Genomic DNA, 25,691 nt, shown 5'->3' on the forward strand with positions numbered 1-25,691 from the left:
CTAGACCAATAGATACAGTATTCAAAGCATTAAAAAAATATGAGGTTAAGATTAGGAAACATTTTTCTGGGTGAAATGTGAAAAGTGAAATTTATAATGAAGGTTTACTTTCCACTTGCATAAAATTCATATTTTTCGACAAACGATATGACAACAAATTTTACATATGGTGGTTGTGTTGCACATTTTAGATTATAAAAAAGGGTTTTTCGTTTCATTTTGATTTCGTTTTATTACTGATATTCAATGTTAAAAGTTTTGGTTAGTCAGTTATCTTCAAATTCGATCAAAAATCAATCAGATCCGCCTTCTTCTTCTGTGAGTCATGTATTTATTGGCAACATTCTGAGATTTTAAGACATTGCTATATAAAAGAAAATAAAGGAATTTTTAATAAATACAGCAACGAGGTACCGTCAGACAAAAGTACTTATAAAAATAATATAATATTATCAAACAAGAAGTTTCCTGCTAAATATGTGCGGAATAAATAAAAAGGGCTATTGTCTAAACAAGTGCCACTTAAAATTTACTGTTTCTTATCACCTGACCTTCTTGATTTTAATGAGCGAATTTGCCGATGTTTAAATTTATGTTTGAAGAAAAGTCTATTACCGTTTTACTTCTCCGAAATCCTTTTCTAACTAGAAAAACTGAAATGCGCACCGTCGAAGTTATGCTGTATGTACCTTTTATGCTGCAACTGATACAGTACTTGATTGTAAATATTCTTATTCCGTGAGGCTCGAGAATTTAGTTTTCAAAAACATACACCATTTGTGCATTTTGAAAGTAATAACTTGATTAAAAACTACCACCTACATTATAGGGTTGAAAAAAATGTGCCACGGATCCGGTGCAAAATATTAAAGCGAAACTGTGCAAAAAAATGATGAAACTTACAACATGTAAAGCATAGAGTTTCTCATGCTGCAAATAAACACATAAAAATTAAATACACGTACAACATTGCCGAAAAGTTTGATTGACTCGACACCTAAATTTGATATTTTCCATCCTGTGTCAGAACTTTCGGGTTAAATTCGTCGACTATCGTCCGTTTCATACGTTTTAAGGGCGGGGGGGGGGAGTATTAAATTCTGCGGGTACTCACCGGTTCTGAGCAATTTTCCTTAAAGTATCGGGAACTCGAATTAACTTATCTAACGTTTTTACAATGGACTGGAATGTGGGCCTGTGGGTGCGCTCCTTCTGCCAGCAATCGAGCATCAGCTGGTAAATCGCTTCGGGACAGTCCATCGGCGCAGGCAACCTGCCGTACACCAAAACCGTACAATCTTAACCTACCAATAACGCCCACGGACTTTACTCACCGATAACCCTTTTCTATGCTCTTTATGACGTCTTGATTCGACCAGTTCCAGTATGGTCGTTCTCCATATGACATCACCTCCCAGCAGACGATGCCCATCGACCACACGTCACTGGCCGATGTAAATTTCCGGAACGCTATCGCCTCGGGCGCGGTCCATCTCACGGGGATCTTTCCACCCTAGACAAATTTAGGTTACATTCGAAATTTACTCAACTTTGTCTTCTACTATGTGAGCAAAAAGGATGAAAAGGTGCTAAGGGCTAAATAACTAACTAAATAGAGGCACTCCGACTTAAATTACGATTTCTTTAAGAATCATCACTTATATATTGCCCTTGAAATCCTGAACTATCTTTTCAACAAAAAGAAGTTCTAAAACAATTGTTTAATTTCATTTTGAACAGAATTTTTTTTATTTAAAACATAGTACATTCTCCACAATGCTTCTTCCACCGATTTTCCAAGGATTAACTAAATAAAATCATTTTAAGCAGAGACCAAAACATCACAAAAGAAAGGAAAACTGAAATAATCATATGGTACATTTGAACTACTAAGGAGGACAACGATATGTGATTTTTTAACCTTTCAAAACCTACTTCTCATGAAAATTTATTTTCCGACATGTACTTTTATATATTTAAAATAATATAACTCTATATTATTCTTCCGAAAATTAATCGGTTGAGATAGATTTTTGTATACATAATTTTATATTTATTTACTTAAAAACGAAAAATCGTTTAGAACAAGCATATTAAAAGAGAATTTTAAAAATTAACTTGATTTGGGAAAACATCGTTGGGGTATTATTTTTCTTTTTAAACCGAACCAAACCATTATTGCAATAGACTAGGTAAAGTGGCCTTAAACATATTTTCAAAGGAATAGAGAAATTTTTCTTTCGGAAGTGTATTTTTTGTTTATTAATTAATTTCGAACTCTATCTACTTGAAAACAAAATCTTTTTTCGTGTCTTTTATTAACATTTAAAATGAAAAATCACTCCCATCAATACAAATCATCTACAGTTACAGTTAGTTTTAAAACATTCATCTTTTGGTTGGGATATCGTCGTTACAAATACTGTTTCCATTTCTAATATCAGAATTTCAAAAGCTACGGCGGAAAAACGACGAACTCACCCTTGTGGTGTACGCCCCTTCGGTGGCGCTTTCGATCTCTCTGCTTAGGCCAAAATCGGCTATCTTACACACTAGTTCCGCGTTAACTAATACGTTTCGGGCGGCCAGATCCCTGTGCACATAGTTCATTTCGCTCAGGTACTGCATACCGGCCGCGATGCCTCTCAGCATGCCCACCAGCTGTATCACTTTGAATTTGCCGTCGTTTGCCTAAAAAATTTACTACATTAGCGGCCATACGTATAGATATTGCCATGTGCATAGCACGGACGATTTTACTGCTTCGTACGTACTGCGCGCCATCTACATATGGAAAGGCGAAACCCCTTGCTTCTGGGCATTTGGCGATTTCCAGATATTCAAATATTTTTTTGTTATACGTGGACTTTAATAACTGCTAATAGTAAATTCTTTATTTTTGTTCTATTATAGAATAGATTTTGTTTAGATCGAGTGATGTATGGGGGTAATTTTTTACAAGGAACTGTAAAGCTAGATAACCTCAAAATTGTGTAAGTCTGACATTAAATATGCGCGTGCGTCAGTTATATCAAACGTCGCTTTTAAACTACAATAAACTTTCGGTGATCAACATGGCCGTGGACGGTTAGTGAGTTTTTCCTTAATGGTTAGTGCGTAAAATCCACGTGCATGCTCGGTAAAGCATTACGTCATGTCAAAAATTATCATAGCCGTTTAAAATGTAACAGTGTTACCATATTTACTGCTGTTATTTTATCTAGTTCCACAGCAAGATGGTTTGTTATAGTCGCTAAGTACTTTTTTAAAATATTTGTTGGACCCAATTTAAATTTAAGACTATACAGGGATTACAAAATCTTTAAAATTTAAATTATTTAATATCTTTTCAAAGAGATTTGGAAATAGTGTACATAGAGCTGAGTACACATTTTTGATAGCTGTCAAAGATCGAATTTTGATATGTTCCCCTATAAGTGACAGATGTAGCTTACATATTTTTGACAGTTAACCAAGAACACTTTTGGATCCTTTTATTTCGACGCCAGCGCACATCGGCAATACATACCACAATCAATATAAAATTATAACAGATTAAAAAATATGTAAAGATTTTTCAATTATTCCACCATTAAGGAGCATTGGAATGAGTATATGAGTATATGTTTGTTGGATTGATTACGTGTGTTGGCATACCCTTAAAAACGTGTCCAGAGAGCCGTTCTCCATGTACTCGGTTATAATCATAACCGGGTTGGATTTGGTGACCACCCCTTGGAGGAAGATCACATTGGGATGCTCGAACTGACCCATTATCGACGCTTCCGTTAAGAAATCGTTTCGGCTCTTGTCCAGAGAGCCGGCCTTGAGGGTTTTTATGGCCACGTCGATGTCCGCCCCGTTCATTTTCAGTTTTCCTTTGCACACGTCGCCAAACTCGCCGCCGCCTACAAATGTAAACGTCAATCCGCGGACGATCGTTTCGTTTGCTTACGTCACTGACCGATAATGGCCTCGATGGTTATACATTTGGCGTCTATTTCTCTAGCGAACTCCCTCACGGCCTGGTTCGGATCCTCGTAGGTGTGAGGATCGATATACGTCCGCGAGGAACCGCTGATTCCGGTAAACAGTGGCGTGGTCACTAAAAAAACAAAACTTAGGGCGGGGTTCGGCGATTCCGTGTGGAAAAAGTAACCAAACGAAAAGCAAAACAATTACCGTTGGTATGGGTGGTTACAATGGGAGGGTTGTCCAAGCTGGTGTGGTGAACTAAAAATATTGCGGAAAAAACAAAACAAAAAAAATTAAAAATCGAATCTGTCGTTTGATAGGCGGAACCCAAAACCAACCGAAAAATCGTTAACAAGGAGAGGGGAAAATGGGTTATTTAATACTAAACCTACTTACTGTACGTAACTACCAGTCCTGGATGTTAGAGGTGGCGTGAAAGTGCAATAAGGGTGGCAATGTTAATCTTAACGGGTTATAGGTCGGAGGTCACATAGCACTAACATGACGTACAACTAGCTCTAAGTGGCGTGTTATTCTCGATCTCTTTTTTTAGTTTCCAGCAAAACTTGTAAATGTTTAAAAATAATAACCGCTATTTCGGATGTGATAAGAATATCAAAAATTAATCAAAAGTAAGTTAAAAAAGAATACGACGACTGCAATCTGTGTAAAATTTTGCAATTTTAGTTTGTAATTTTAATTGTAAGGCATCAAATAAGAGACGACTTATTGAAATATCTATAACATTAGTTTGACTCAACATATTTGAACAAATTAGGTCTGGTTTTAAAGAAAAAACCTTGCTTATTTAAAGAAAACCTAACCTGTCACTAACTAGTTTTCAGTGCTCCACCTAGAGGTCGCTAATTCAAACATTTATTCCAAATACAATTATTCCAATAATGATGCTCCTTTTCTAAAAACTTCAAACCGCATATCGATAACTTCACGCGTTCAAGGGTTATTATCAAAAGAACTTTTTTTAACATTTGAACAGTTTTTATGGGCAACCAGGCCATAACTAAAGTAATAAATTTTTGCCGCATTTTAAAAGGGCTACCGTGGTAATATTTCTTTAGTAACTTATAATAAAATATTATTTAGTAAAATGCATTTTATACCGTCATGGATATAATAGTTTTCTTTGGTCAGAAAAAAGTGCCACTGTAATTATACAACATTTTAAAATTCGTAATTAAATAAATCCAAGAAGAACGATTTTCCAAAGTTTTAATTATTTTTCTCGACTTGCTTGGAAAACTGTTAACATAGGGAATAACTATAAGAGGTAAACTGCAGGCACTGGGTCTTGCTCTCGTGGAAAAAATGTCTTCGCGCCCTTGCTTTGTTTAGTTTATATATTCCAATAATTCGTTTTCACTTCTATTATTGTTTTTTCATTTTTATTATTTCAGTCTCGTATTTCTCAGCAATTATTGAATATTACGTTGATATACAGGGTAGCTCACTATTACAGGGTTCTTTTATATCTGCATTTTATCGACAAACTTTACGAGTACATACAAAAATTAGGCATAGTCAATCGATGTAGAATTAAAGTTGTATTAAAAAAAACGAAAATTTTGATTGGTAAATTATGGTCACTAGCTAAATGTCTATTCAGGAAAATATCTTCATTTTAGAACAACTTTGCAGCTAATAAAAGAAAACGCTACAAAATCCGTGTCACAAAAAGTCGCACTAAAAAATGAGAGATCGACACACTATAACGAACCTTGCACCTATAGTGTAACGTGTATCTAAAAGTCTAAACCCCCCTAAGCAAGATGCTCCTTTTCTAACTTCCCGTCTAGTCCGGTGTCACTAAACTCACCTTCTCCGTTGCGATATTCCAAAGTGTCGCAATCGCTGGGCTGTTTCTTGTTGCACTCGTCGTTGGATCTGGACCTCACAAACACCACCGTGAGCACTATAGCGGCCACCAGAATGACCACTATGACCACTATACCACCCGCCACCAGCTGGAGTCGCATACCTTCTTCCGGTCCGACGTAGGCTGCAACGTAAGCGTCTCCATACAAACCGACACGTTTTTTTTTATTCGTCGTACCTGTGTTCAACACTTGGCCGGTGGTTTTAAAGATGACCGGCGAATATTCACCCCAACCTCCCCTAAAAGTCTTGGCTCTCACTTGCAAACCGTATTCGGTTCTCTGCTTGAGCCCGGTAATGGTCACGCTTAGCTTATTGGTAACCAAGCTGGTGGAGTTGCTGTATTCGATGTCGTTCCGTTGGAACCAGCGGACTTCGTATTCGATGACTTGATCGGACTCCATGTCCGAGCCGTCGTTAAGCGAGGGCGCGTCCCACGCCAGTGTTATTTCCGTACTTTTTACCGACGTCACCCGTATGTTGGTGATGCCGCTGATTCCGGACGCTTCCGTCGTGACGACTATGTCCGCGTATTCCGGAGCCGTCCGTTTCGCCAAATGGGACACGCCGTTCTCCGCGAATACTTGAAACCTATAGGTCGTTACAGCGTTTAGGCCGCTTATGTGGATTCTGGTCTCGTTGAACGTTTCCTGGAAAGCAAGAACGACATGCCGCCGAATGAAACAAGATAAGAATAGCCACTCCCCGATGGTACTTTTTGGCACCCGGTGCGACAGGGATATACAGGCTATAGTACGCATTCCGCATATAAAAAAACTGGGTTTGGGATTTACGACCCATGTTTGATCTAACCGCGGCAATTAAAATACAGGAAAGTGGCACTTCTTATCTTGGATGGTTATTTTTTTAAAATATGTTTTAAGGGTGGATAATAATATAGCAATAATTGTTGTAATTTACTTATTATATAATTTATTATCAACAATAACGAACTTTGGATATCGAGGGAGTACTTAAAGCTGTTAAAGGTAAAATATCAAAACAATACAATTAATTTGGAATAAAGCAATTTTCGGCACATTATGGTCATTCGCCTAGGCACGTATTTATTTAAAATATGTTATAAATACGTGTTTAGTTATTCTACCGTCCGGTTTTATCGATTTTTCTTTTAAATTTTTCAAGAACCTCAGTTTCTAACAAAACTTTAGCGATTTTTTTTCTTATAAATGTAACAAGGTTGCAAAATTTGATCAAAAAGTATCCAGCTGCTTTCTCCACGACCAAGTTGGTCAAAGTTGCGCCAAAACAGTAAAACCGTAATCACTTCTGTGTTATCCAATCGCTTTATGGTTCAAAAGTGTTAAATACAATTCGAATACAATTTCAGAAATGCTTTCCGTATTAAAACAAAAAATAACGGATACTGAAGAAAAACCTGATTTCCTGGTTGGGTACTACTCTGGAATTTCTGGATCGACCGTATTTGGTCTAGTGAATATCCGAACCTTTAAATAACTCTACAAAATTCCGTTTAAATCCACTTATTAATAAAAAAAGGATTCGGCATTCGCTTTAAACTTAGGGCGTATTTTTACTTCTCAAAGGTAAAATGGGATATACCCTAACGTGAAGTGCATCAGCCGACGAAATTAACATTGGTTGATATTCGTGGGTATGATGCCATTTGTTTTACCGGTATGTAATTTGATCTTTGATTTATTTGCTATTGTCCAAATGTTTGAATGAATACTTGTGTTTTAAGCCCTCCCATACATAGATGGAACTTTTGTTACCATGGGTCGTAAGGTGTTTGTAAGGAGTCGGGGATTGAGAGGTCCATGGCGTACTGTTTTGCATTCATTCTTCATTATATCTATTATACAAAATTAAATGAGGACAACAACGTGCCCGAACTAGTTGATGTTTCAACATAATCGGAGTATACCTGGTATAAACTTCATTTTGTTGATTTACTAATAAAAATAAATTGTGAGTCAGTCGAAGTCAAAATAGAATAAGTAGATATGGCAATCTTGCGATGTGTTTGCGAATTTGAAGCTGTATTAGTTACACACTATCCCTGGGATATCAATTAACGAAGTTAATAACCACTTACGGTGGGTGGATTGTACTGTACAAGTCCTAAACTACAGGCATCACATTTTATCCTATAAACTATATCGTTCCTGCCGCCGGACTTATCCGGCGGTAACCAGCTCAGTATGACGTTCGAGTGGTCTACGAAGTTGACCGTCAGGTTGACAGGCTTCGATGGTGGTTCTGAAACGAAACCTAGGTTAAACCGTTACCGTTTGCGAGACGAAGAAACCACGTACGCGTGCAAGACATACTTCGCGGGTCAATCGAAGCCCGAAAGTGTCCCTGGTTGCATCTGCACTCCGACAGGCCGTAGTCCGGGCCTTGGGAGTGGTCCGGACATGGAAGACAGGGTCCGTCGCCCACGTCAGCTTTATACGTTTCCGGTTTGCATACTAAACCGGGAGTTATGTTATTTGGGAGGAATAAAATTTTAGTGATATACTATTGGAGGGTAGAGAAATTGGTTGTCAGAAGTTGAAACTAAAACAACTTCGAACGTCGATTGTCTTCACTTGACTTAAACACAAAATGTTCATTATGAAATGAAAATAAACTAATTCCGAAGACTACTGGGTTTGCATACTAGATGGAGCTGTTCATACTAGTTAAGTGCAGACAACTTTAAAGTTAACGTATATAGGGATACCGGCTCTGTTAATGGTTTCCAAATCGTGGGTATTTTCATGATTGGAAGCCTCTTCTTTGATCTTGCACTCCTTCCAGCTTTCTATGTCAGGCCCATCTGGTGTTCTTTATGTGCTTCAAGGTGTACATTTAGAATTATCTCTATACTTCTAAATACTTCTCGAAGTCGCTCCTGACTTGAAAACTAAAGTTAGACGGGAACAACTAAGCACAGTACAAGAAAGACCAGACAATAGAACAACTAAAATCACCAGAAAGGAACGAATAGCAATCAGAGAGCCGCAGAAGAACGGGACCAATAAGTAATAATATTGGATGCGAAGCAGTACGCGTTAGACAACTGACGGAAAAATTTATTGAACTTTGAATAGGTTTTAGAATTTCATTCCTATAACTTCGACAGATGAATGTACTATTGAGTCTCTTTTACAAATGGTTATAATTCTAATGACGTATTTTTCAATATAACCATTCTGATCATAACCACCTTGATCACTGCATATTGTTGTCTGGCAACTAAGTCCTTTTTGAAAATGGTGGTGGACATTGAACAATATCTTCAAAATGTGTTTAGTTCTTCGCAAATGAAGAGAACAATTAATTTTATCTAAGACCGCTGCTCTTGCTTAATTTTTTGAACAGCTGGTGGATCTAAGGGGTGAATGTTTGGTGGTTTGGTTTCTGCGATGTGGTGTTAGATATATTCCTACGTGATCAGTAATGAAATTTTAAAATCAATCAAGTTAAGTTGAATTTCCTTTAATTTTCTAAATAGCGTCACTGGATATTTACCTATATTCGCCATTAACGAGTAATTCATTGATTTTCTCATCATAGGTACTGCCAACATTTTACTATACAGTAGTGGTCTTGTCTTCTGAAAGAATCGTAATGATATCAAGCTCTCTCATTTATTCTCGTTCCCCTCTTGTATTGACTGTTCCCTTCTCTGGTCTCCCTAGTAGTTTTTTTATTTTCTACCTCAGTGTATTCCCCCCTAGTCTCAATACTGAAATTTTCAATTCACGAGCGACTTTAAGAAGAGCTCCGACCAAAACCCGTAACATCGAATAGAGAAAGGTTATCCATCCAACGTTGGATAATTAAGTCAGGTAAAGACAATGGAAGTGGGAAGCTCTCTTAGTTGCCACACTGAAACATTTCCTCCCACATTCAAAGTAATGCTTCCAAAAGTTGCTGGCTCTAGAATAACCGTTTCTACGTCGCTTACCATTGCAAGTCTGTTTCTCTATATCCGGTTGGAACCCCGCCTTGCACTTGCACCCGCCGGTGGGCAACGTCCATTTGCCGTCACCCTTGCAGAGGTAGATGGGAGTTCCACCGACCACTTCGGCATTGCTCACGCACGTGCCGTTCGCCTGTTCGATGATGGTGATCTCCTTGCCGGTCGGCGTGGCAGGGAACCTGGCAAAGTTGATCGTCACCTCCGGACACGTGATGTAGTAGACTTTGATAGCGAGTAGAGATATGCAAGCGCCTTGGTCTCTGAACGCGAAATAGACGCCCTTTTTCGTGACCGGTATGCTTTTCACTTCGGTGTTTATGTTGACCTCGCTGTTAGAGTTGAACCTACCCTCTCCGGCCGCTATACGACCTGCAAAAAATAAAAATTGGGATTGTACTTTACGTAGTAAAGGAAACGCTAAGTCTTTTTTGTATTTCAGTTCAATATTACGTTACATTATCTATTGTTGTCCGCAAAGGATGCAAACTGCAAATATTAAAAGAAGCTCCATATGACATCGCAGACGATACTGTAGTCTTGGCAGACCATGTGGGCGATTTACACATATGTTAAACAAGTGCAAAAATACGCCTAAACGGATCTTTAAAGAGGAAAATATTGCGCAGGCATCATCGTTTAAATATAATAAGTGCTAAATATATATAATAATAATAAATGCTACTATCGACAAACAAAATGACCCCACACGCGGTCATAATAAGAGGCTTGAGGTTTACATGCCAATATTTCGAAAAATAAATAAGAGGCATGCGTATTTACGATAACAGAAAAAATCGATAAATTTAAAAGGAGTCACGCGCCACATTCAAGGCGAATAAATCCGGTAAAATACCTACTCCGCGTATTTTTACAATCCCCCCACCACCTCGACGATAAAAACGTATATTACCCCAATAAAAATACATCGGAATCCATTACCGGTTTTCCCGTATCGTATGGGACGAAAAAGCTTTCAAGAGCCCGAATCCATATCGATATTTTCGGTGTACCAGCGTAGCAGGAGAGCAAACAAAAACCCCTCCAAATACGTCATCTACCGAATATTAAATTTTGCATTTTCGCCGTACTTATATTGAATTGGTTTTTATCGCCTTCGAAACGGCGTGAAATCGGAAGAATTTAGGTGCGGAAATTTGTCAAAACAAATGACAATTTAAATTATTGTGTTAAGAAATCAAAAAAATTGATTTTAAACACTGTGGCATTCACATCTTTTCTCTTTTGGCTATAGGCTATATCTGTTAAGCAGTGTTCACAGTATTATACCATAATATTTTATATTTATATATTATAATGATATAATAAATTCACACCAATAAGGAGATGTTCTGATAAATCTTAACTATCACATTCATAAAATAAGATTACCCGAATTTTAATGTACAAAAAGCTGTCAACGAATCTTCCCGAATAACTGAGGTGTTTTGCGGTTTTTGCGGAAGAGTAGGCCAGCACGTCAAGTGAAACCTGCTAAGAAAAGTCCAGATAGACCAGGAAAAGTCCTGGATGGAAATATAAAGCACTTTGAAGTTTGTTAACTTTTCAGTCATGTACCGGGAGGATATTTGATTTTTGATTTATTTTAAATATTCGTTATATTCATAATACCTAACAAGTTGATTTTGATGAGAATTCGGTGAGCTTCCGCCTTGTTCGTTTCGGCCCTCGACCGTAGCGGTGAGACGCGATGTATTAAAAAGCAAAAAAATCTTTTAATTTGCTCAGAGAAACAATTGTGGTGGTGTTTTTTAAGTTCAGTTAGAATATAATTTTTCACCTGTTATGGCCTCCTTTTTAGTGAATAAAACGCGTATTACAACCCAGTCAGCTTAGTGAAAACAGAAGTTTCAAAAGTGATCGATTTTTGTACCCGATAAGTACGTAATTAATAGGTTCTCCGCGTGATGCATTTCTGCGAATATTTAGCGGTAGCGGATAAAATAAGCGTTGTCCAAATATTTTTTTCTACACCCTTTTGTAAAATACCCAACTATATACACCGATGCGTGCGGGAAGCGTAACTTTACCGCATCAGTTTCGTTCGAATCCGAACCTCTTCGGACATTTCCGGGATTTTACCGCACGGATTTGCGAGCAATCGGATGTTTTCGGGGATATTACCCACTACCCAATATTACACACTCGCTCCGCTGAGTTTCGCACTTGTCAAATTAACTCTTCATTTAAATGCCGTTTACAATGGTCGTTGCACAATATTACTATTTAAAGGCCGTTTCGAATGTTCAGCAATTTAGATTCTTCCGGTTTGTGTGACATTTTATAAGGAAAGACTACATTTGCAGCTGATATCATTTTTCTCGTAGCAGAGGGAACTTGTCTTAAAATATGTCCAATTTTAAACATTTAACGCATTAACGAACATAAAAGAGTGTTTAAAAACAATAGTCTAGCTTCTAATTATGCTACACACTACAGAAAAACACATTTTTGACGACAATTTTGATATATTACACACAGCCACAAAAAGTAGAAAATTAAATTTATTGGAAGCCATGGAGATTAACAAAATGAGACATTCAAATGTATTGCTTAACGATCAATTAGATTTAAATACCTCTCTCCTTTACTGAACTTAAATTCTCGCAACAACATTAATTAAGGCTTTATGGTCATTTTTCGGTATATATAGTAGCAGGTAGTTTGTTAATATTAAATTTGATGAAGATAAAGTGTCGACGCAACAATTGTCATTTTCGTGAAAATCTGAACTTTTGGTTCTTATTTATTTTGATAAATCATCAAGTAAAAGCCACCTCAGTTCAATTATTTTTTTTTTGGTAAATTATAAAAGGGAAAACCGCATTCACTTGTTCTCATTGTGACACGTGTTAAATAAATATTAATTTATTAAAAACAATATTCAAATTCAAATAAGTGAAAAAAAGGCGCTTTTAAGGCGAACCAGGTTTGGATAGAAACGAGTCGATATCAAGTCACCTTTGGATTCGGCCGTCTTTGTTTAGATTCCTCCACAGTCGATTAATATTTACGAGCGATATTTTTCATTACCATAATGACATAAGCAAAACATGCATCCGTCACGGCTTTACGAGCTTATTGGCCTGCGTAAGTATCGTGTTACCACCTCGTAACACTTAAATGCTAACATTAAAAAGAAATGTAATTGCTAATAACCGTAGTTAATTCTTTTTAATAGTCGCGCACTTCTATTTTATTAATTGCGACCGAGCGGCGCGGTAGTGGATTAATTTCCATCAGGTAGCGGAGCCGAATGACAGACAGATATGCATTATTGGCAAATGATAATTATCGGGTCTATTGTTCGCGATTGGGACAATTAAAGTCGATGGTCTTTCAGATATTTCACGGCCGGCATAGCAAATGACGTGTCGTCGGGATCGTGAAACATATAGAACCGTTATTTCATCTGAACTGGACCTGCTTAAAGTCAATATTCGCGAACTTGTTCTCCGCTGGTGGCGCTGCTGTCAGTAAACAAACGCGGCGATAAGGAAGTGTGCTTTTCACGCGGCTGTTTGAACAAATTTTATTGAAGTACATTAATACCACTCTTTGGAATTCTTCAGCCATGAAGTGCGTCTTCTTTCTACACTTCTTTTGCCTTATACTTTTCATTGTATTATTAATTTCAGCACCTTTCCTCTCGCATAATGTGACCTAGGCAAGCAAGCTTCTTCCGATGTTCACTAGCCCTGTTTCTTTTTCCATTCACTATAATATCTCTAAATGTGTTACTCTTTCCGTTCAACAAACTCTAGGTATGCATTTCGAACGCCTAAAAAAGTCTGTTCATAGATATAATAAAGTGATTAACTGATACGAATTAAGGAAAGACCCGGGCAAGCTGTAAGAATGAAATATGGCCGAACAGGTCCGGACTTTGATTAAAATTTAATTATTTGGGGTTTTGTTAGGAAAGATACTAAACAACATTTATTTATTTATGAATGTATTTAAGTTTAAATCTAAAATAAAATTACAAATTATTTAGATTACCTACTTAAATCACTTAAAATTATTCACATAATATATCAGTATTACTATCGCTATCATCGCCTGTTCTAATTATTATTTGTTTTATATTATTTGTAATATGGATATACGATTGTTCTGCTTTTTCTATATGTTTAACAGAATTTGCCCAACTTCGGTTTCTATAAGTTTGAGGACATTGCAGTTAACACGGGGAAAAACATTGTTACGACGAATGGCAGATTTCAGTTGGTGCCAAACATGTTCCACGGGATTAAATATACAGTGGTAAGGTGGAAGCCTTAAAACTGTATGCCCTAGATTTTTTCGGATAATTATCACAGACGTATTCCTTTTGTAGGTTCAAGCTTTATAGAACTTCAATTAATTGCTTTTTGGTATAATATTCGTGAAAATAAATGTTGTTATCATACATGTAGTTTTGGATTGTTACATTTGTGTCACATGACGAAGGGGTTTTAGTCAACTCTCTACTGTGATAACTTGCATTGTCCATTAGGAGGAATGTTTCGAACTAGTTTGTTTTTAAACCAACTTTCAAATAAAGCAGCGGTGGTGTCTTCATGGTAATCCAGAGAAGAATCTTTAATATTTTTCGCAGACAGAGAAAGTCTGTTTGGAATCCAACCATCTTTAGAGCCAGCATGCAAAATAGTTACTCTTTTACATCTTTTTGATGGCGCGTTTGTTTTACACATATCAGTTGAGTCAACCCAACCCTTTTCGACGTATCATAAGTGTCGAATAATTGGCCTTTCCTAATTTTTTCTAGATATTCCAGTCGTCATTTCCGAATTCTAAAAGATTCCATTAAAACTTTCCTTTTGACAATATTTTTAAATCTAAAACTCATGTGTTGAATACACTTCCATGAGGTAGTTCTGCCACATTTAACACCGGTTTCAACTTGAGAAAACTCGAGAAAATGTCAGCATCGCTTCTTTTTTTCCTCGCTGAAATGGAGTTATTCACAATTTTCCATACCGTTGATGTTCTTCTAAAGATGCTTTCTTGCTGGCACCACGTTCAATGAGAGTCAAATAAACATTGTTTATGACTTCCTTAGTCTCAATAGAATAGTGTTTTCTACATTTGCGAGGGAGCATCTCCTGAGATACACTAGACTCGCACATATTTTGCAAAATCGGCACAAGATTCAACACACGCTGTATTACACACGAAATGAGAATGATTACTAATGAACTTAGACCAAAGAATATTAAACATAGGTAGGTAATAATCTGGTTGCATTGTATGTTAATGACCACCCATTGAAAAGCAATTGGTCACTTTCTTATATCTATGAACAGACCATACCCTGATACTTTCTCAATGTCCAAAGAATATAGAGTTTTGTCGCGAGAATTCGCTTTCCTGATATGTGTGCCCTAGGTAAGATTAAAGCATAAAATTAGCTATTATTGGCATAATTTTTATTTAATGCTTTTTGAAAGCAGCAGCGTTTTCTTTTATGACGAAGACTCGGATGATTCCATAAATGCACTCAATCGCGAACGATACCGATAAGTAGATTACGATTTTTGTCCAATGAAACAGAAACAAACGTCAATGCTCTTCGTCGATGATCTTCGTTTATTTTAAACTTATTGGTTGTAGAACAATAGCTACTACTGAGCCTTCCCCTCACGGCCCTGCAAAATCTACTGGGTCTACCTGAATCTATATGTGGGCTAAATAAACACTTTTTTTTAATAGAGAGTAGTCAGTAAACGGCTTGAAAACGCATGCAGTAGTTTGGGACTTACGGGAAGCACCAAATTGCACAGGAAGCAAACTGTCCTTTAGAGACTACCAGGAAACCCGATCCATGTTATGGTGTGGTATTAAGATAACCAGGGCATAGTAGACTGCAAGGTAACGGAAAAGCCAATTGTCTAGCCAGAAAAGGAGCACACTCGGTGCGATTACAGGATTGAGAAAAGGCACTTTTGATACTCTTAAATGATCGTAACTTTTTTCTTAGTATAATTTTTTTTATTTTTTAAGCACACTGTTTACGTCTGCTAAGGAAGTCTGTTATCATGATATTCGGTATCGTCAGCGGTATTTATAAATGATTTTGACTAAACAATTGTCATTGTCAAAATAGGTGGTGTTCCATATATCGTATGGTATGGTACATATGATAGAAGAAACACTCATTTCTTGCGATAACATCAAGGAAAGTAAGGAAAACCGCAGACTTTTTCCTAGCAAACAGTTCATCAGAATGTACGCATATACGGCTCACATTGCCAAAGCGGCCGCCCGGTATATTGCACGTATCGGTTTGCACGTGCATAATTTCAACCGTCTAATTGGCAATTAGATAAAGATTTCAAGTGAAGCGTTGCCCGCTTTTCAACGTTTGGGGGCAGCGGCGGGAAAAATTTTTCAACAGCCGCCGCGCCAATTATAATTATAATAATCCAGTCAATTACCCGGTAGGATATCGGGCGGCGTGATCGCTGAACGCGGAATCAAACCATGTGGAAAATAACATTTTCGAATTTCCGCTCCTGGGGTCGGTCACTACGATACGGAGTTACGTAAGCGGTTAACTATCTTATCCGGTTCTCGTTAGTGCGCGTGAGCACACTATATTTTTAACGGCCCTTCGATTACAGCAAAACTTGCTACAAATTTAGCAACGTTTGTTGTTGAAAACGACTTACCCAAAAAAAAAACAAGTAAGTCAAAGGCAAAAGAGAAGTAAACATTACAATATAAACAGCTTGTATGGCAAAATCGCCCAAAAATCTAACCAAACTAACCAAGACCATGCTTGCGAATCTGGCACAAATGCGACATTTTTAAAACTAATTCTTTAATAAGCTATTATCTTGGTTCGGGTTTAAAGGCCGTCGTCGATTGGAATTACTTCCTAACGTTTCGCTAGCACGAGTGGCGAGCTTCTTCAGAGGTCCTTCCATTTCCGATGTTGGACGTAGACTGACGATTTCTCCTGCGCAGGTTGTATTTATGCCGATTGGTGGTGGGCGGGGCTTGTTCCGCTTCGGTTGGTCTCGGGATATCGATCGGTACTGCTCGGGCGTTCCTAAGGATCGGGTTCCAGATTTGGTTGAGTCTAAGGGTCTCCTCCTTTCGGTTGAAATTGTGTGGGTGTTTTTGTATCTCAATGCCTTCCCTGACTAGTCTGTTGTGATAGCCGTTGACCGATGCTAGTAACTTACAGCTCTCAAAGTGTATCCTGTGTTCCCCGCTGCTCAGTGCGTGTTCAGCTACTGCAGACTTCTCTGTATGTCCTAGCCTGCAGCTTGCTTTATGCTCCTTAAGTCTCGTTCCCATTGATCTCTTGGTAGTCCCGATGTAGACCTTTCCACATGAACACGGAATGCGGTAGACTCCTGCAGCTGAAAGTGAGCCCCTCTTGTCCTTCGCTGACCTGATGGTCTGCTGGATCTTCTTTGTAGGCTTAAAAATTGTTTTGATGTAGTGTCTTTTCAATACTCTGCCAATCCTGTCGGTGACACTCGGAATATACGGCAGATATGCGAGGGAGGTGGAGGGTCGTTGTTCGGTATCCCGTGATCTTGATGATCTTGAGTTCATTGATCGAGGTAAGAAGCTGGGCCACACAGTTTACAGAAAACCAACCCATACGGACAGATACCTGCATGCTCTATCCAATCATCACCCAAGTCAAAAGTATGGGGTTATCAGAACCCTGACAGAACGAGCCCGAAGGATTTGCGAACCGGAGAGCCTCCAGATGGAACTTGAACACCTAAAAACTGCGTTGGAGGCAAATGGCTACAGCAAGAGGGAGACAGCAGCAACAGCAGCTGTTGGGTGTTGTTAACGCGGGCCCTAACAGAATAATACACGTGGCAACTTGCTAGGCTCGATACGTAGTTGTTGTTTTACAAACTTGGAAATAGTGGCATTAATAGTATTTATTATATTTATTATATTACGTGGTTTTGAAAACAACTGTGAATATTCAATAGTATATTTTACAATAAATCGATGTTAAAAGTTAGAATGTAATGGTAAAATTTAATATATATTTGGAATCTGCATGAAATTTCCTATAAGATAGTGCTTACACAAACAGTTGATTTATTTTTATGCATTTTATTTATCCAGAAATAATAATTTAATTAATCGGAAAAATAGTGAAAATTCCGATTTTTTCACATTTTTGTTTAAAAATAAAAGACATTTCCAATCCTTACATCTGAAATTTTAATTAATTGTGTTATAAAGGTTAGTTATTGATATTAGTAATATTTGTTGTTACAGCCTCGTATCAAAATGGCTGAACCAGCGAATAGTGATAATATAAATAATGATTGCCTCATTTGTGACAAAGATGGATGTAGCTCTGAATTAAGCTCTGCTAAGTGCTTTTTATGTGAAAAAGAAGCGGATGAAATGAAGGAAAGAAGAAAGTCCAAATCGGTAAGACAGCAAATCGGTTACGTAACTACTTCTGAGTTCAAGCAAACTATTTTAAATTTGATAAGCGAAGAGAAAAGCGAATATTGTCGCGATATCCATAAAAGAATTGTAGGTGTGTAAAACAGACCCAGAGGGATAAAAAAATTCATCCAGTCACAATACAACTAGATGGAGCAATGGAGCAGATTTTTAAATATATTGAAAATGATGACTGCCAGTTTTCGCTGGCAGAATTAAAAAGTATTGTGACAATTGATAATATTCCTGATGATAAAACGATAAAAATGAGGTTAATGAACCATTATGAGGATAATATTGTATTCTCCAGTAAATTTGGATCTAATACAATCATATGTTTTAAAAAACAACAATACGAAATACGTCAGCTTTTTTTCAACGTGGCAAAAACGTGTTTGCAAATAAACGGACTTGCAAAATGCTGCGACAGTTTTTAAAAATGAATGCAAAGACATCGATAAATTTTTTAAATTTTTTAATTTTTTAATTTATTTTTTATAAAAAAATTTTAAAAATACCTGCGTTAAACTGCCGTCTTAACCACCTACTGCAGATGCCGCATTTGAACACTTCAAAAGAGTATATTTGCAAGTTCAAACATGGTTCGGAAAAGGAATATTACCAGAAGAATGGGGTTGGAAAAATGAACGCGGAATATTGATACCGCAAACAATGACGCAGCGACCAGCTTCAGAATCTTTACTAAAAATTATTTTTTGCGCAGGCAAAACAGGATGTGGAGCATCTTGTGGATGCAGGAAAAGTGGATTAAACTGCAGTGCAGCTTGCTTAGAATAGTGATAGCTGTACTAATCCTTTACCTTCAATCTACATCGACGAAATCGACGACGACAATAATGAACAATAATCAATATAGTTAAGGTTAAATTTTCTTTTGTAAATCATTTTTTTGCGAGATCGGCCAATTTTTTTTTAACATTTTTATTTGAGCTTTTAATAACAAGTCAAACACTTGTTACACAGATTCATTGACTGCCCCTGGGTTCCGAGATTTTACCATTTTTATGTCTTACGGCGCTCCACTAATAGTTAAAAATTGATTTTTTATTTGGGACGCCCAGCAACAAATAAATTACCATTTCAAAAATATGGCAACATATTTTATTCGAGACGTGTTCAAACAAATTTGACTTTTTTAATTTTGAATAAGTAGGCTTTGGTCCAACCGTAATACAGAAGACGAATGCGTACTAATAATATGGGTTGTGGCGACCCGAGGTTTAGTTTTGGTTACTTTGGTATATTTCAAATAAATTTCCAGGATCTACCGGCAAAAATTTATGCGGGTTTGTATTTTTTGTTTGCGTTCTGGCATTTATTTGAAGGACCACACTAAAACTAAAGGTGTTTATAGTCCAAATCTCAATTCAAAAACTATCAATACGCATTTGTTTTCTGTATTATCGCTCTCTTTTTAAAGAATTTTATAAGTACGGTTAGGGCTAGGAATAGATACCCCTGGAACCTTCCGTAATGCGCGAATATGTGTTACAAAATATGATGGGGGGGTTCCAACGCTGGCTATAGGCCAAGAGAAATAACGAAGAAGAAGAACTATACTCGTAAAGTAATATTTGAAAGGTCTCCTACTAAGCTATACTTTCACAACTTTGTACAGTCTAAAAAGTAACCATTTCGCGGCTTGATTCATGTGTTATATTGTCCTTTCCAGTCCCAAGTTTAATACGGTTAATTCAGTAACGTAATATTTCCATTCAACTGATCTTAAATTACATTCTAGAAATATTTACCGATTTTTGGAGACATGCGGTTTCAAGTTGCAGTTAGCTACATGGTTTTTCCCTTGCCTTGGTTTTTGATGTTTATCGTTGGACCATGTAACTTCTAACCTGCCTGGACTAGCGTCAAAAAGAATTAGGCAATCCAACGGCCTGTCAAATGGAAGTCAATATGGCGTACCAAACACTCGCAATTCTGATAATTTTTTTATTATTATTATATTTTATTTTAATTAATTGAATAGTTTAAATGATCTATGTATCTGTTTATCTATGTGATTATAGTTTCATAAGGTAAACAACGCCGACCATTATACAGTGAAAAATTAAGTGTAAAAAAATGTGTCATTATCCGATTGGGGAAGTACACAGAAGCGTGCAGTATCAAAAACTGTTCACCAAAACTTTTAACGGAATCCTAAACGCGATCACTTGACAGACCTGGGAAAAATTATAGTACATATATATAAATTTCGTTTAAAACCAATTGAATATTTCGGAAAATAGTACGTAAATAGTACACACAAATAAAAGTGTCGATATATTAGCTACATTTTTTATTTACTTATGGTGAAAATCTCACTCCAACCAAACAACCACCTTCATTTTTTATAACTTCTATTAGTCCTTTAGGCATGCTATCAATTAAGTCCTTAGATGTATTAGTTAAAATTTTGGCCCAGGTTGATCGCAGTCTTGGTTTGACTTCATTGATATTATTTATTTTTGGCTTTTCCTTTCATACAATTTCGTCGTTAATATCTCCCAGACGTTCTCTATAGGATTTAGGTCTGAATCTTGAAATCACTGTTTTGTAGTTGCACCTACAGGGTTGCCCTGTTGAAAAATTATGTTTTCGTCTTCAGTCAGCCTAATGAATGGTACAAGGTAATCGTGTAACATTGCATGATAATTAACAACAGTCATACGCCAGTCGATAAAGTCCAATTCGGTTTTTAAGAAGGCACAGAGTATAACGAACCTCATCCTTTAACTCTTTGAGACGTAGCTGGCCTTTTTCTCACTAAACCTGGATCACAATTGAGCCAGTGTTGTTGAGGATGAACATTTTATTTTACCATAGTTTTCGATTGCAAACTTAAAAAAAAAATTCATACCTACCTAATGACGTCCGCTATAACTTTTCCTGTTTTTCCGCAGACTCTTAAGTCAAGAATAAGCTGCTTTTCGATTTGGATTTAATGTCTTACCACGCGGAATATTTAAATGCAAAACAAAACTGAACAGATAAATGATGATACACAAAATGCGTCTTGCATTTAAAAAAATTTGCATTCGATTGAGTTTATAAACATTCACAGTGTAACTCGTCCCGCTCAAGGCAAATAGGCGACGCCTCAACGTCAAGACCAAATAAAGTAAAACTAAGTTTAAACAATCGCACCTATTTTATATTATACACCTATTTATATGCTAGTGACATTTGTGTAATAAAATATTGAAAAAATATTATAAAAATATGTTTCAGTCTATATTTTTTCACAGGTCTGTATATGTAGGTCACTTCCTAACACGTCGATACTCGAACAACCCAAATAAAAAAAAAACAATAATTGCAAAGCCGTTGAACAAAGACATTTATGCACGTATATACATATATACGGATGTATATATCGACAACGCGATTTGTGTATATGACGAGAGCTCGTGTCCAATCTGCAAACACAATTACCATCCCCGGGTGCCGGCCGTAACCCTCTTCGCGCACGCACGTACTACAAAATCGACACCGACGCGAATTTATCCGTGAAATAATTGTTTAATCACTACGTCACACGGAATTTATTCGCTGGAAATTTTCAACGGCGGGTTCGCGGCGCTGCAGGAAAATTATTCGGACACGAATAACAAAAAAAAATATATGACCGGACCGGACGATTTGTTTATCGCAATGCTTCCGGTGTATATCAAATTTGCCCCTTATTTTTAATTTACATGTAACATTTATTGCAGACTTGTTGTTTGGATCATAAATGTATATATATATATATATATATATATATATATATATATATATATATATATATATATATATATATATATATATATATATATATATATATATATATATATATATATATATATATTCTCACGTATTGATTCACGGATGGAAAAATGTGATGACACTATATTCCGGGATATCATCCGTTCGCTCGTTGAACTCCAACTGGAAGGCTGCAAATCCTGCATCCGACTGGAATCCTGCAGACGTTTCGCCAAATCTCACTTCAATGCTCGCGCTCCGAAGTCCGTGTTCGAACTGTTTTCGGAGCGCGAGCATTGAAGATGCCAAGTGAGATTTTGGCGAAACGTCTGCAGGATTCCAGTCGGATGCAGGATTTGCAGGATTCCAGTCGGAGTTCAACGAGCGAACGGATGATACCCGGAATATAGTGTCATCATATATATATATATATATATATATATATATATATATATATATATATATATATATATATATATATATATATATATATATATATATATATATATATATATATATATACTGGCGACCGAGTACCGGCGGGATAACCGTACCAACGAGATAGGAGGAAATGCTTATCTCAGGACCACGCAGAAGGACCAGGGGCCCCACTGCGTCATATATCCCCCCAGGAAAATTCATGATATTGATGATTTGATGAGTATTACGGGATGTGTATTGCCGAGCGATCCAACTAGCAATTGGCGCCACTCAGGGTCCGGGCCTAGTGGTGTGAAATGGGCGACTGGCCATGTGCGTGTAGGAAACCAGGCATCACATGGAAAACGGGCTACTGGAATGAACATATGGAAAAGTTTAAAGATAGCCACCTGGAACGTTCGCGGACTGCTAGAAGCCGGAAAGTTCGCCATAGTAGAGAAAGAAATAAGCAGTCATAGCATAGTGGGCTTAGCAGAAACGCATTGGAAGGGCTCAGGACACTTCATATCCAGAAACAATAACATCGTTTTTTATTCAGGCAACGAGGACACATCTAGAAACGGCGTGGCCATAGTAGTAAACAGGACACTTGAAAACTCCATAACAGAATACAGAGCAATCAATGATAGAATCATCTTGATCAGATTTAACGCGCGTCCTGTGAAGCTGAATATTGTACAAGTGTATTTTCCAACCAGCGAAGCACCAGATGATGAGGTAGAAGAATGCTACGCCCAATTAGAACAGCTACTAGAGACTCTACCAAATCGAGAAATCACGATGCTAATAGGCGACTATAATGCCAAAGTTGGAAGAGAACCTGGAGATGAACATTTAAACAAAATTATCGGCAAATACGGTCTGGGAAAAAGAAATGTTAGAGGAGAAAGACTGCTGCAATTCTGCACTGAGAACAACTTTTTCATCACAAACACGGGGCACGAACATCATCCAAGACGACTATACACCTGGACCTCACCTGGAGGCCTACATAAAAACCAGATAGACTACATCTTAGTAAAATCCAGATGGAGGACTTCAGTAAGGAATACCAGGACTTACCCAGGAAAGGACTGTCACAGTGACCATCAGTTTCTCGCAGCAGAGCTCCGCATAAAATTAAGCAGATCGCAGCCTAATAAAACCTTTAGGAATTGGTCGGGCCTTAAACATAATGAAAATTTCAGATCAAAGGCTAAAGCAGAAATCTCCAAAATAAATTCACATACGCAATCAGACGATGACTCTAACTCATTGTGGAACAAAACAAAAACTGCACTGCTAAAAGTGGCATCACAAACTGAAGCTGCTGTGAAACAGAAGAGGAAAGCATGGATTGCAGAGGAAACCTGGAAGAAGATTGAATCGCTGAAACAACTCAAGGCCACGGGCTTACACAGACATGAAGATAGAGAACAATATAGCAGGCTCAACCTAGATATCAAACACCAGTGTAGAAAAGACAAAAACAAGTACCTAAACGATATATGCGCCGAAGCTGAGCAACATTCGCACAACAACGAATCAAAAGACCTGTTTAACAAAATCAAGCACATTACACGCACGTTCAACTCAAAATCCTGGGCGATAAGATCCGAAGCTGGTAAATTAATAACAGACAAAGCAGAGATAAAGGAAAGATGGAAGAACTACTGTGAGAAATTGATGGAAGACACTGGAAACTCAAACAATGACACAGAAAAAAGCACATACAATGGAAAAGAACCTCCCATACTGAAAGAAGAAGTAAGGACAGCAATTACCAAGCTGAAGTCCAACAAGTCGCCTGGAGAGGATGGCATTGTTGCTGAAATGCTAACTGCACTTGAGGAAACAGGAGTGGAATTGTTTCATAGGATCTGTCAAATGATATGGGACACCGGTATTTGGCCCGATGATTGGACGAAATCGGTCTATGTGCCAATACACAAGAAGGGACCGAAGGACATCTGCGATAATTATAGGACAATCTCACACGCTAGCAAGGTCATGTTACACATAATATCAGAACGTATAAAGCCTTTCCTACTTCCACAACTACCACCAGAGCAAGCCGGCTTTGTCCCGGGACGCGGAACTAGAGAGCAGATACTAAACCTAACAAATAATTGAAAAATCAAGAGAATTCAATGTGCCTACCTACTTATGCTTCATAGATTACTCTAAAGCTTTTGATTGTGTACGATGGCAAAACTTATGGACGATTCTAAATGAAATGGGCACACCTGGCCATCTAATATCGTTAATTCAAAAGTTATACGACAACAATACAGCCTATGTCAGAGTAGATGGAGAACTAACCAACCCATTTAGAGTGGGTAAAGGGGTCAGACAGGGCTGCATACTAAGCCCACTACTCTTTAATATTTATGGCGAGTGGATTATGAGGAAGGCGCTCGATGAATGGCAGGGAGGAATCACCATTGATGGCATCAAAATCTGTAACCTACGCTACGCCGATGATACGACACTAATTGCTGCGTCAGAAGAAGAATTGATCAGTCTCATACGTAGAGTTGAAGCGACGAGCAACGAAGTGGGTCTACAAATAAATAAGAAGAAAACCAAAATAATGATAATTGATCGCCAAAATAACAACAGACCTGAAGTAAAACAGATAAATAACATCGAGACAGTTGATACCTTCATATATCTTGGCACCACAATATCGAACATGGGCGGATCTAGCGAAGAAATAAAAAGAAGAACTGCCATAGCGAAAGAATCCATGACCAAACTAACTATAGTGTGGAAAAGCCATCAAATATCCCTTAAGACTAAAATAAGATTGGTCAAAAGTGTAGTGTTCTCAGTCTTTCTCTATGGATCAGAATGCTGGACGCTGAAAATGAATGATAAAAGGAAGATAGATGCATTTGAAATGTTTTGCTGGCGACGAATGCTAAGAGTGTCCTGGACCGAGAGAAGAACCAACCAATCCATCCTACAACAACTTGGATTTAGGAAGAGATTGAGTATCGTTGTCGCAGAGAAAATTGCAAAATTCTTCGGTCATGTGGTTAGAAGAAATGGCCTTGAAAGACTCACACTGGAAGGAACGGTACACGGCAAAAGATCAAGAGGAAGGTCGCCCACAAGATACACGGATCTTATAAAGAACCATACCGGCAAAAACCTCTGCCAGTCATTCAGGATGGCAGAAAACAGACAGGAATGGAAGCTCACCACAGAAACCAATCTA

The 25,691-nt window shown here is 37.5% G+C and overlaps 1 protein-coding gene across 5 annotated transcripts in view; it reads right to left on the reverse strand.

Annotated features, from left to right (window-relative positions):
- LOC132706855 (ephrin type-B receptor 1-B) overlaps positions 1-25,691 on the reverse strand; it is a 340,303-nt gene that overhangs the window by 9,095 nt on the left and 305,517 nt on the right. For 2 of the 5 annotated variants that reach the window (XM_060678452.1, XM_060678451.1), the window contains exons 6-15: positions 9,809-10,192; positions 8,169-8,324; positions 7,949-8,112; positions 5,810-6,518; positions 4,183-4,233; positions 3,965-4,105; positions 3,658-3,908; positions 2,482-2,691; positions 1,335-1,513; positions 1,115-1,273 (exon numbers count right to left, since the gene is read on the reverse strand). In XM_060678452.1, coding sequence (XP_060534435.1) covers positions 1,115-1,273; positions 1,335-1,513; positions 2,482-2,691; positions 3,658-3,908; positions 3,965-4,105; positions 4,183-4,233; positions 5,810-6,518; positions 7,949-8,112; positions 8,169-8,324; positions 9,809-10,192 — 2,404 coding nt within the window. Of the gene's footprint in view, positions 1-1,114; positions 1,274-1,334; positions 1,514-2,481; positions 2,692-3,657; positions 3,909-3,964; positions 4,106-4,182; positions 4,234-4,371; positions 4,390-5,809; positions 6,519-7,948; positions 8,113-8,168; positions 8,325-9,808; positions 10,193-25,691 lie in introns of all 5 variants that reach the window. The other 3 variants (XM_060678453.1, XM_060678454.1, XM_060678456.1) reach the window with 3 other exon arrangements.

This window comes from Cylas formicarius, unplaced genomic scaffold, assembly GCF_029955315.1.
Source record: "Cylas formicarius isolate icCylForm1 unplaced genomic scaffold, icCylForm1.1 PGA_scaffold_8__14_contigs__length_24414737, whole genome shotgun sequence".
Taxonomy (NCBI): Eukaryota; Metazoa; Arthropoda; class Insecta; order Coleoptera; family Brentidae; genus Cylas; species Cylas formicarius.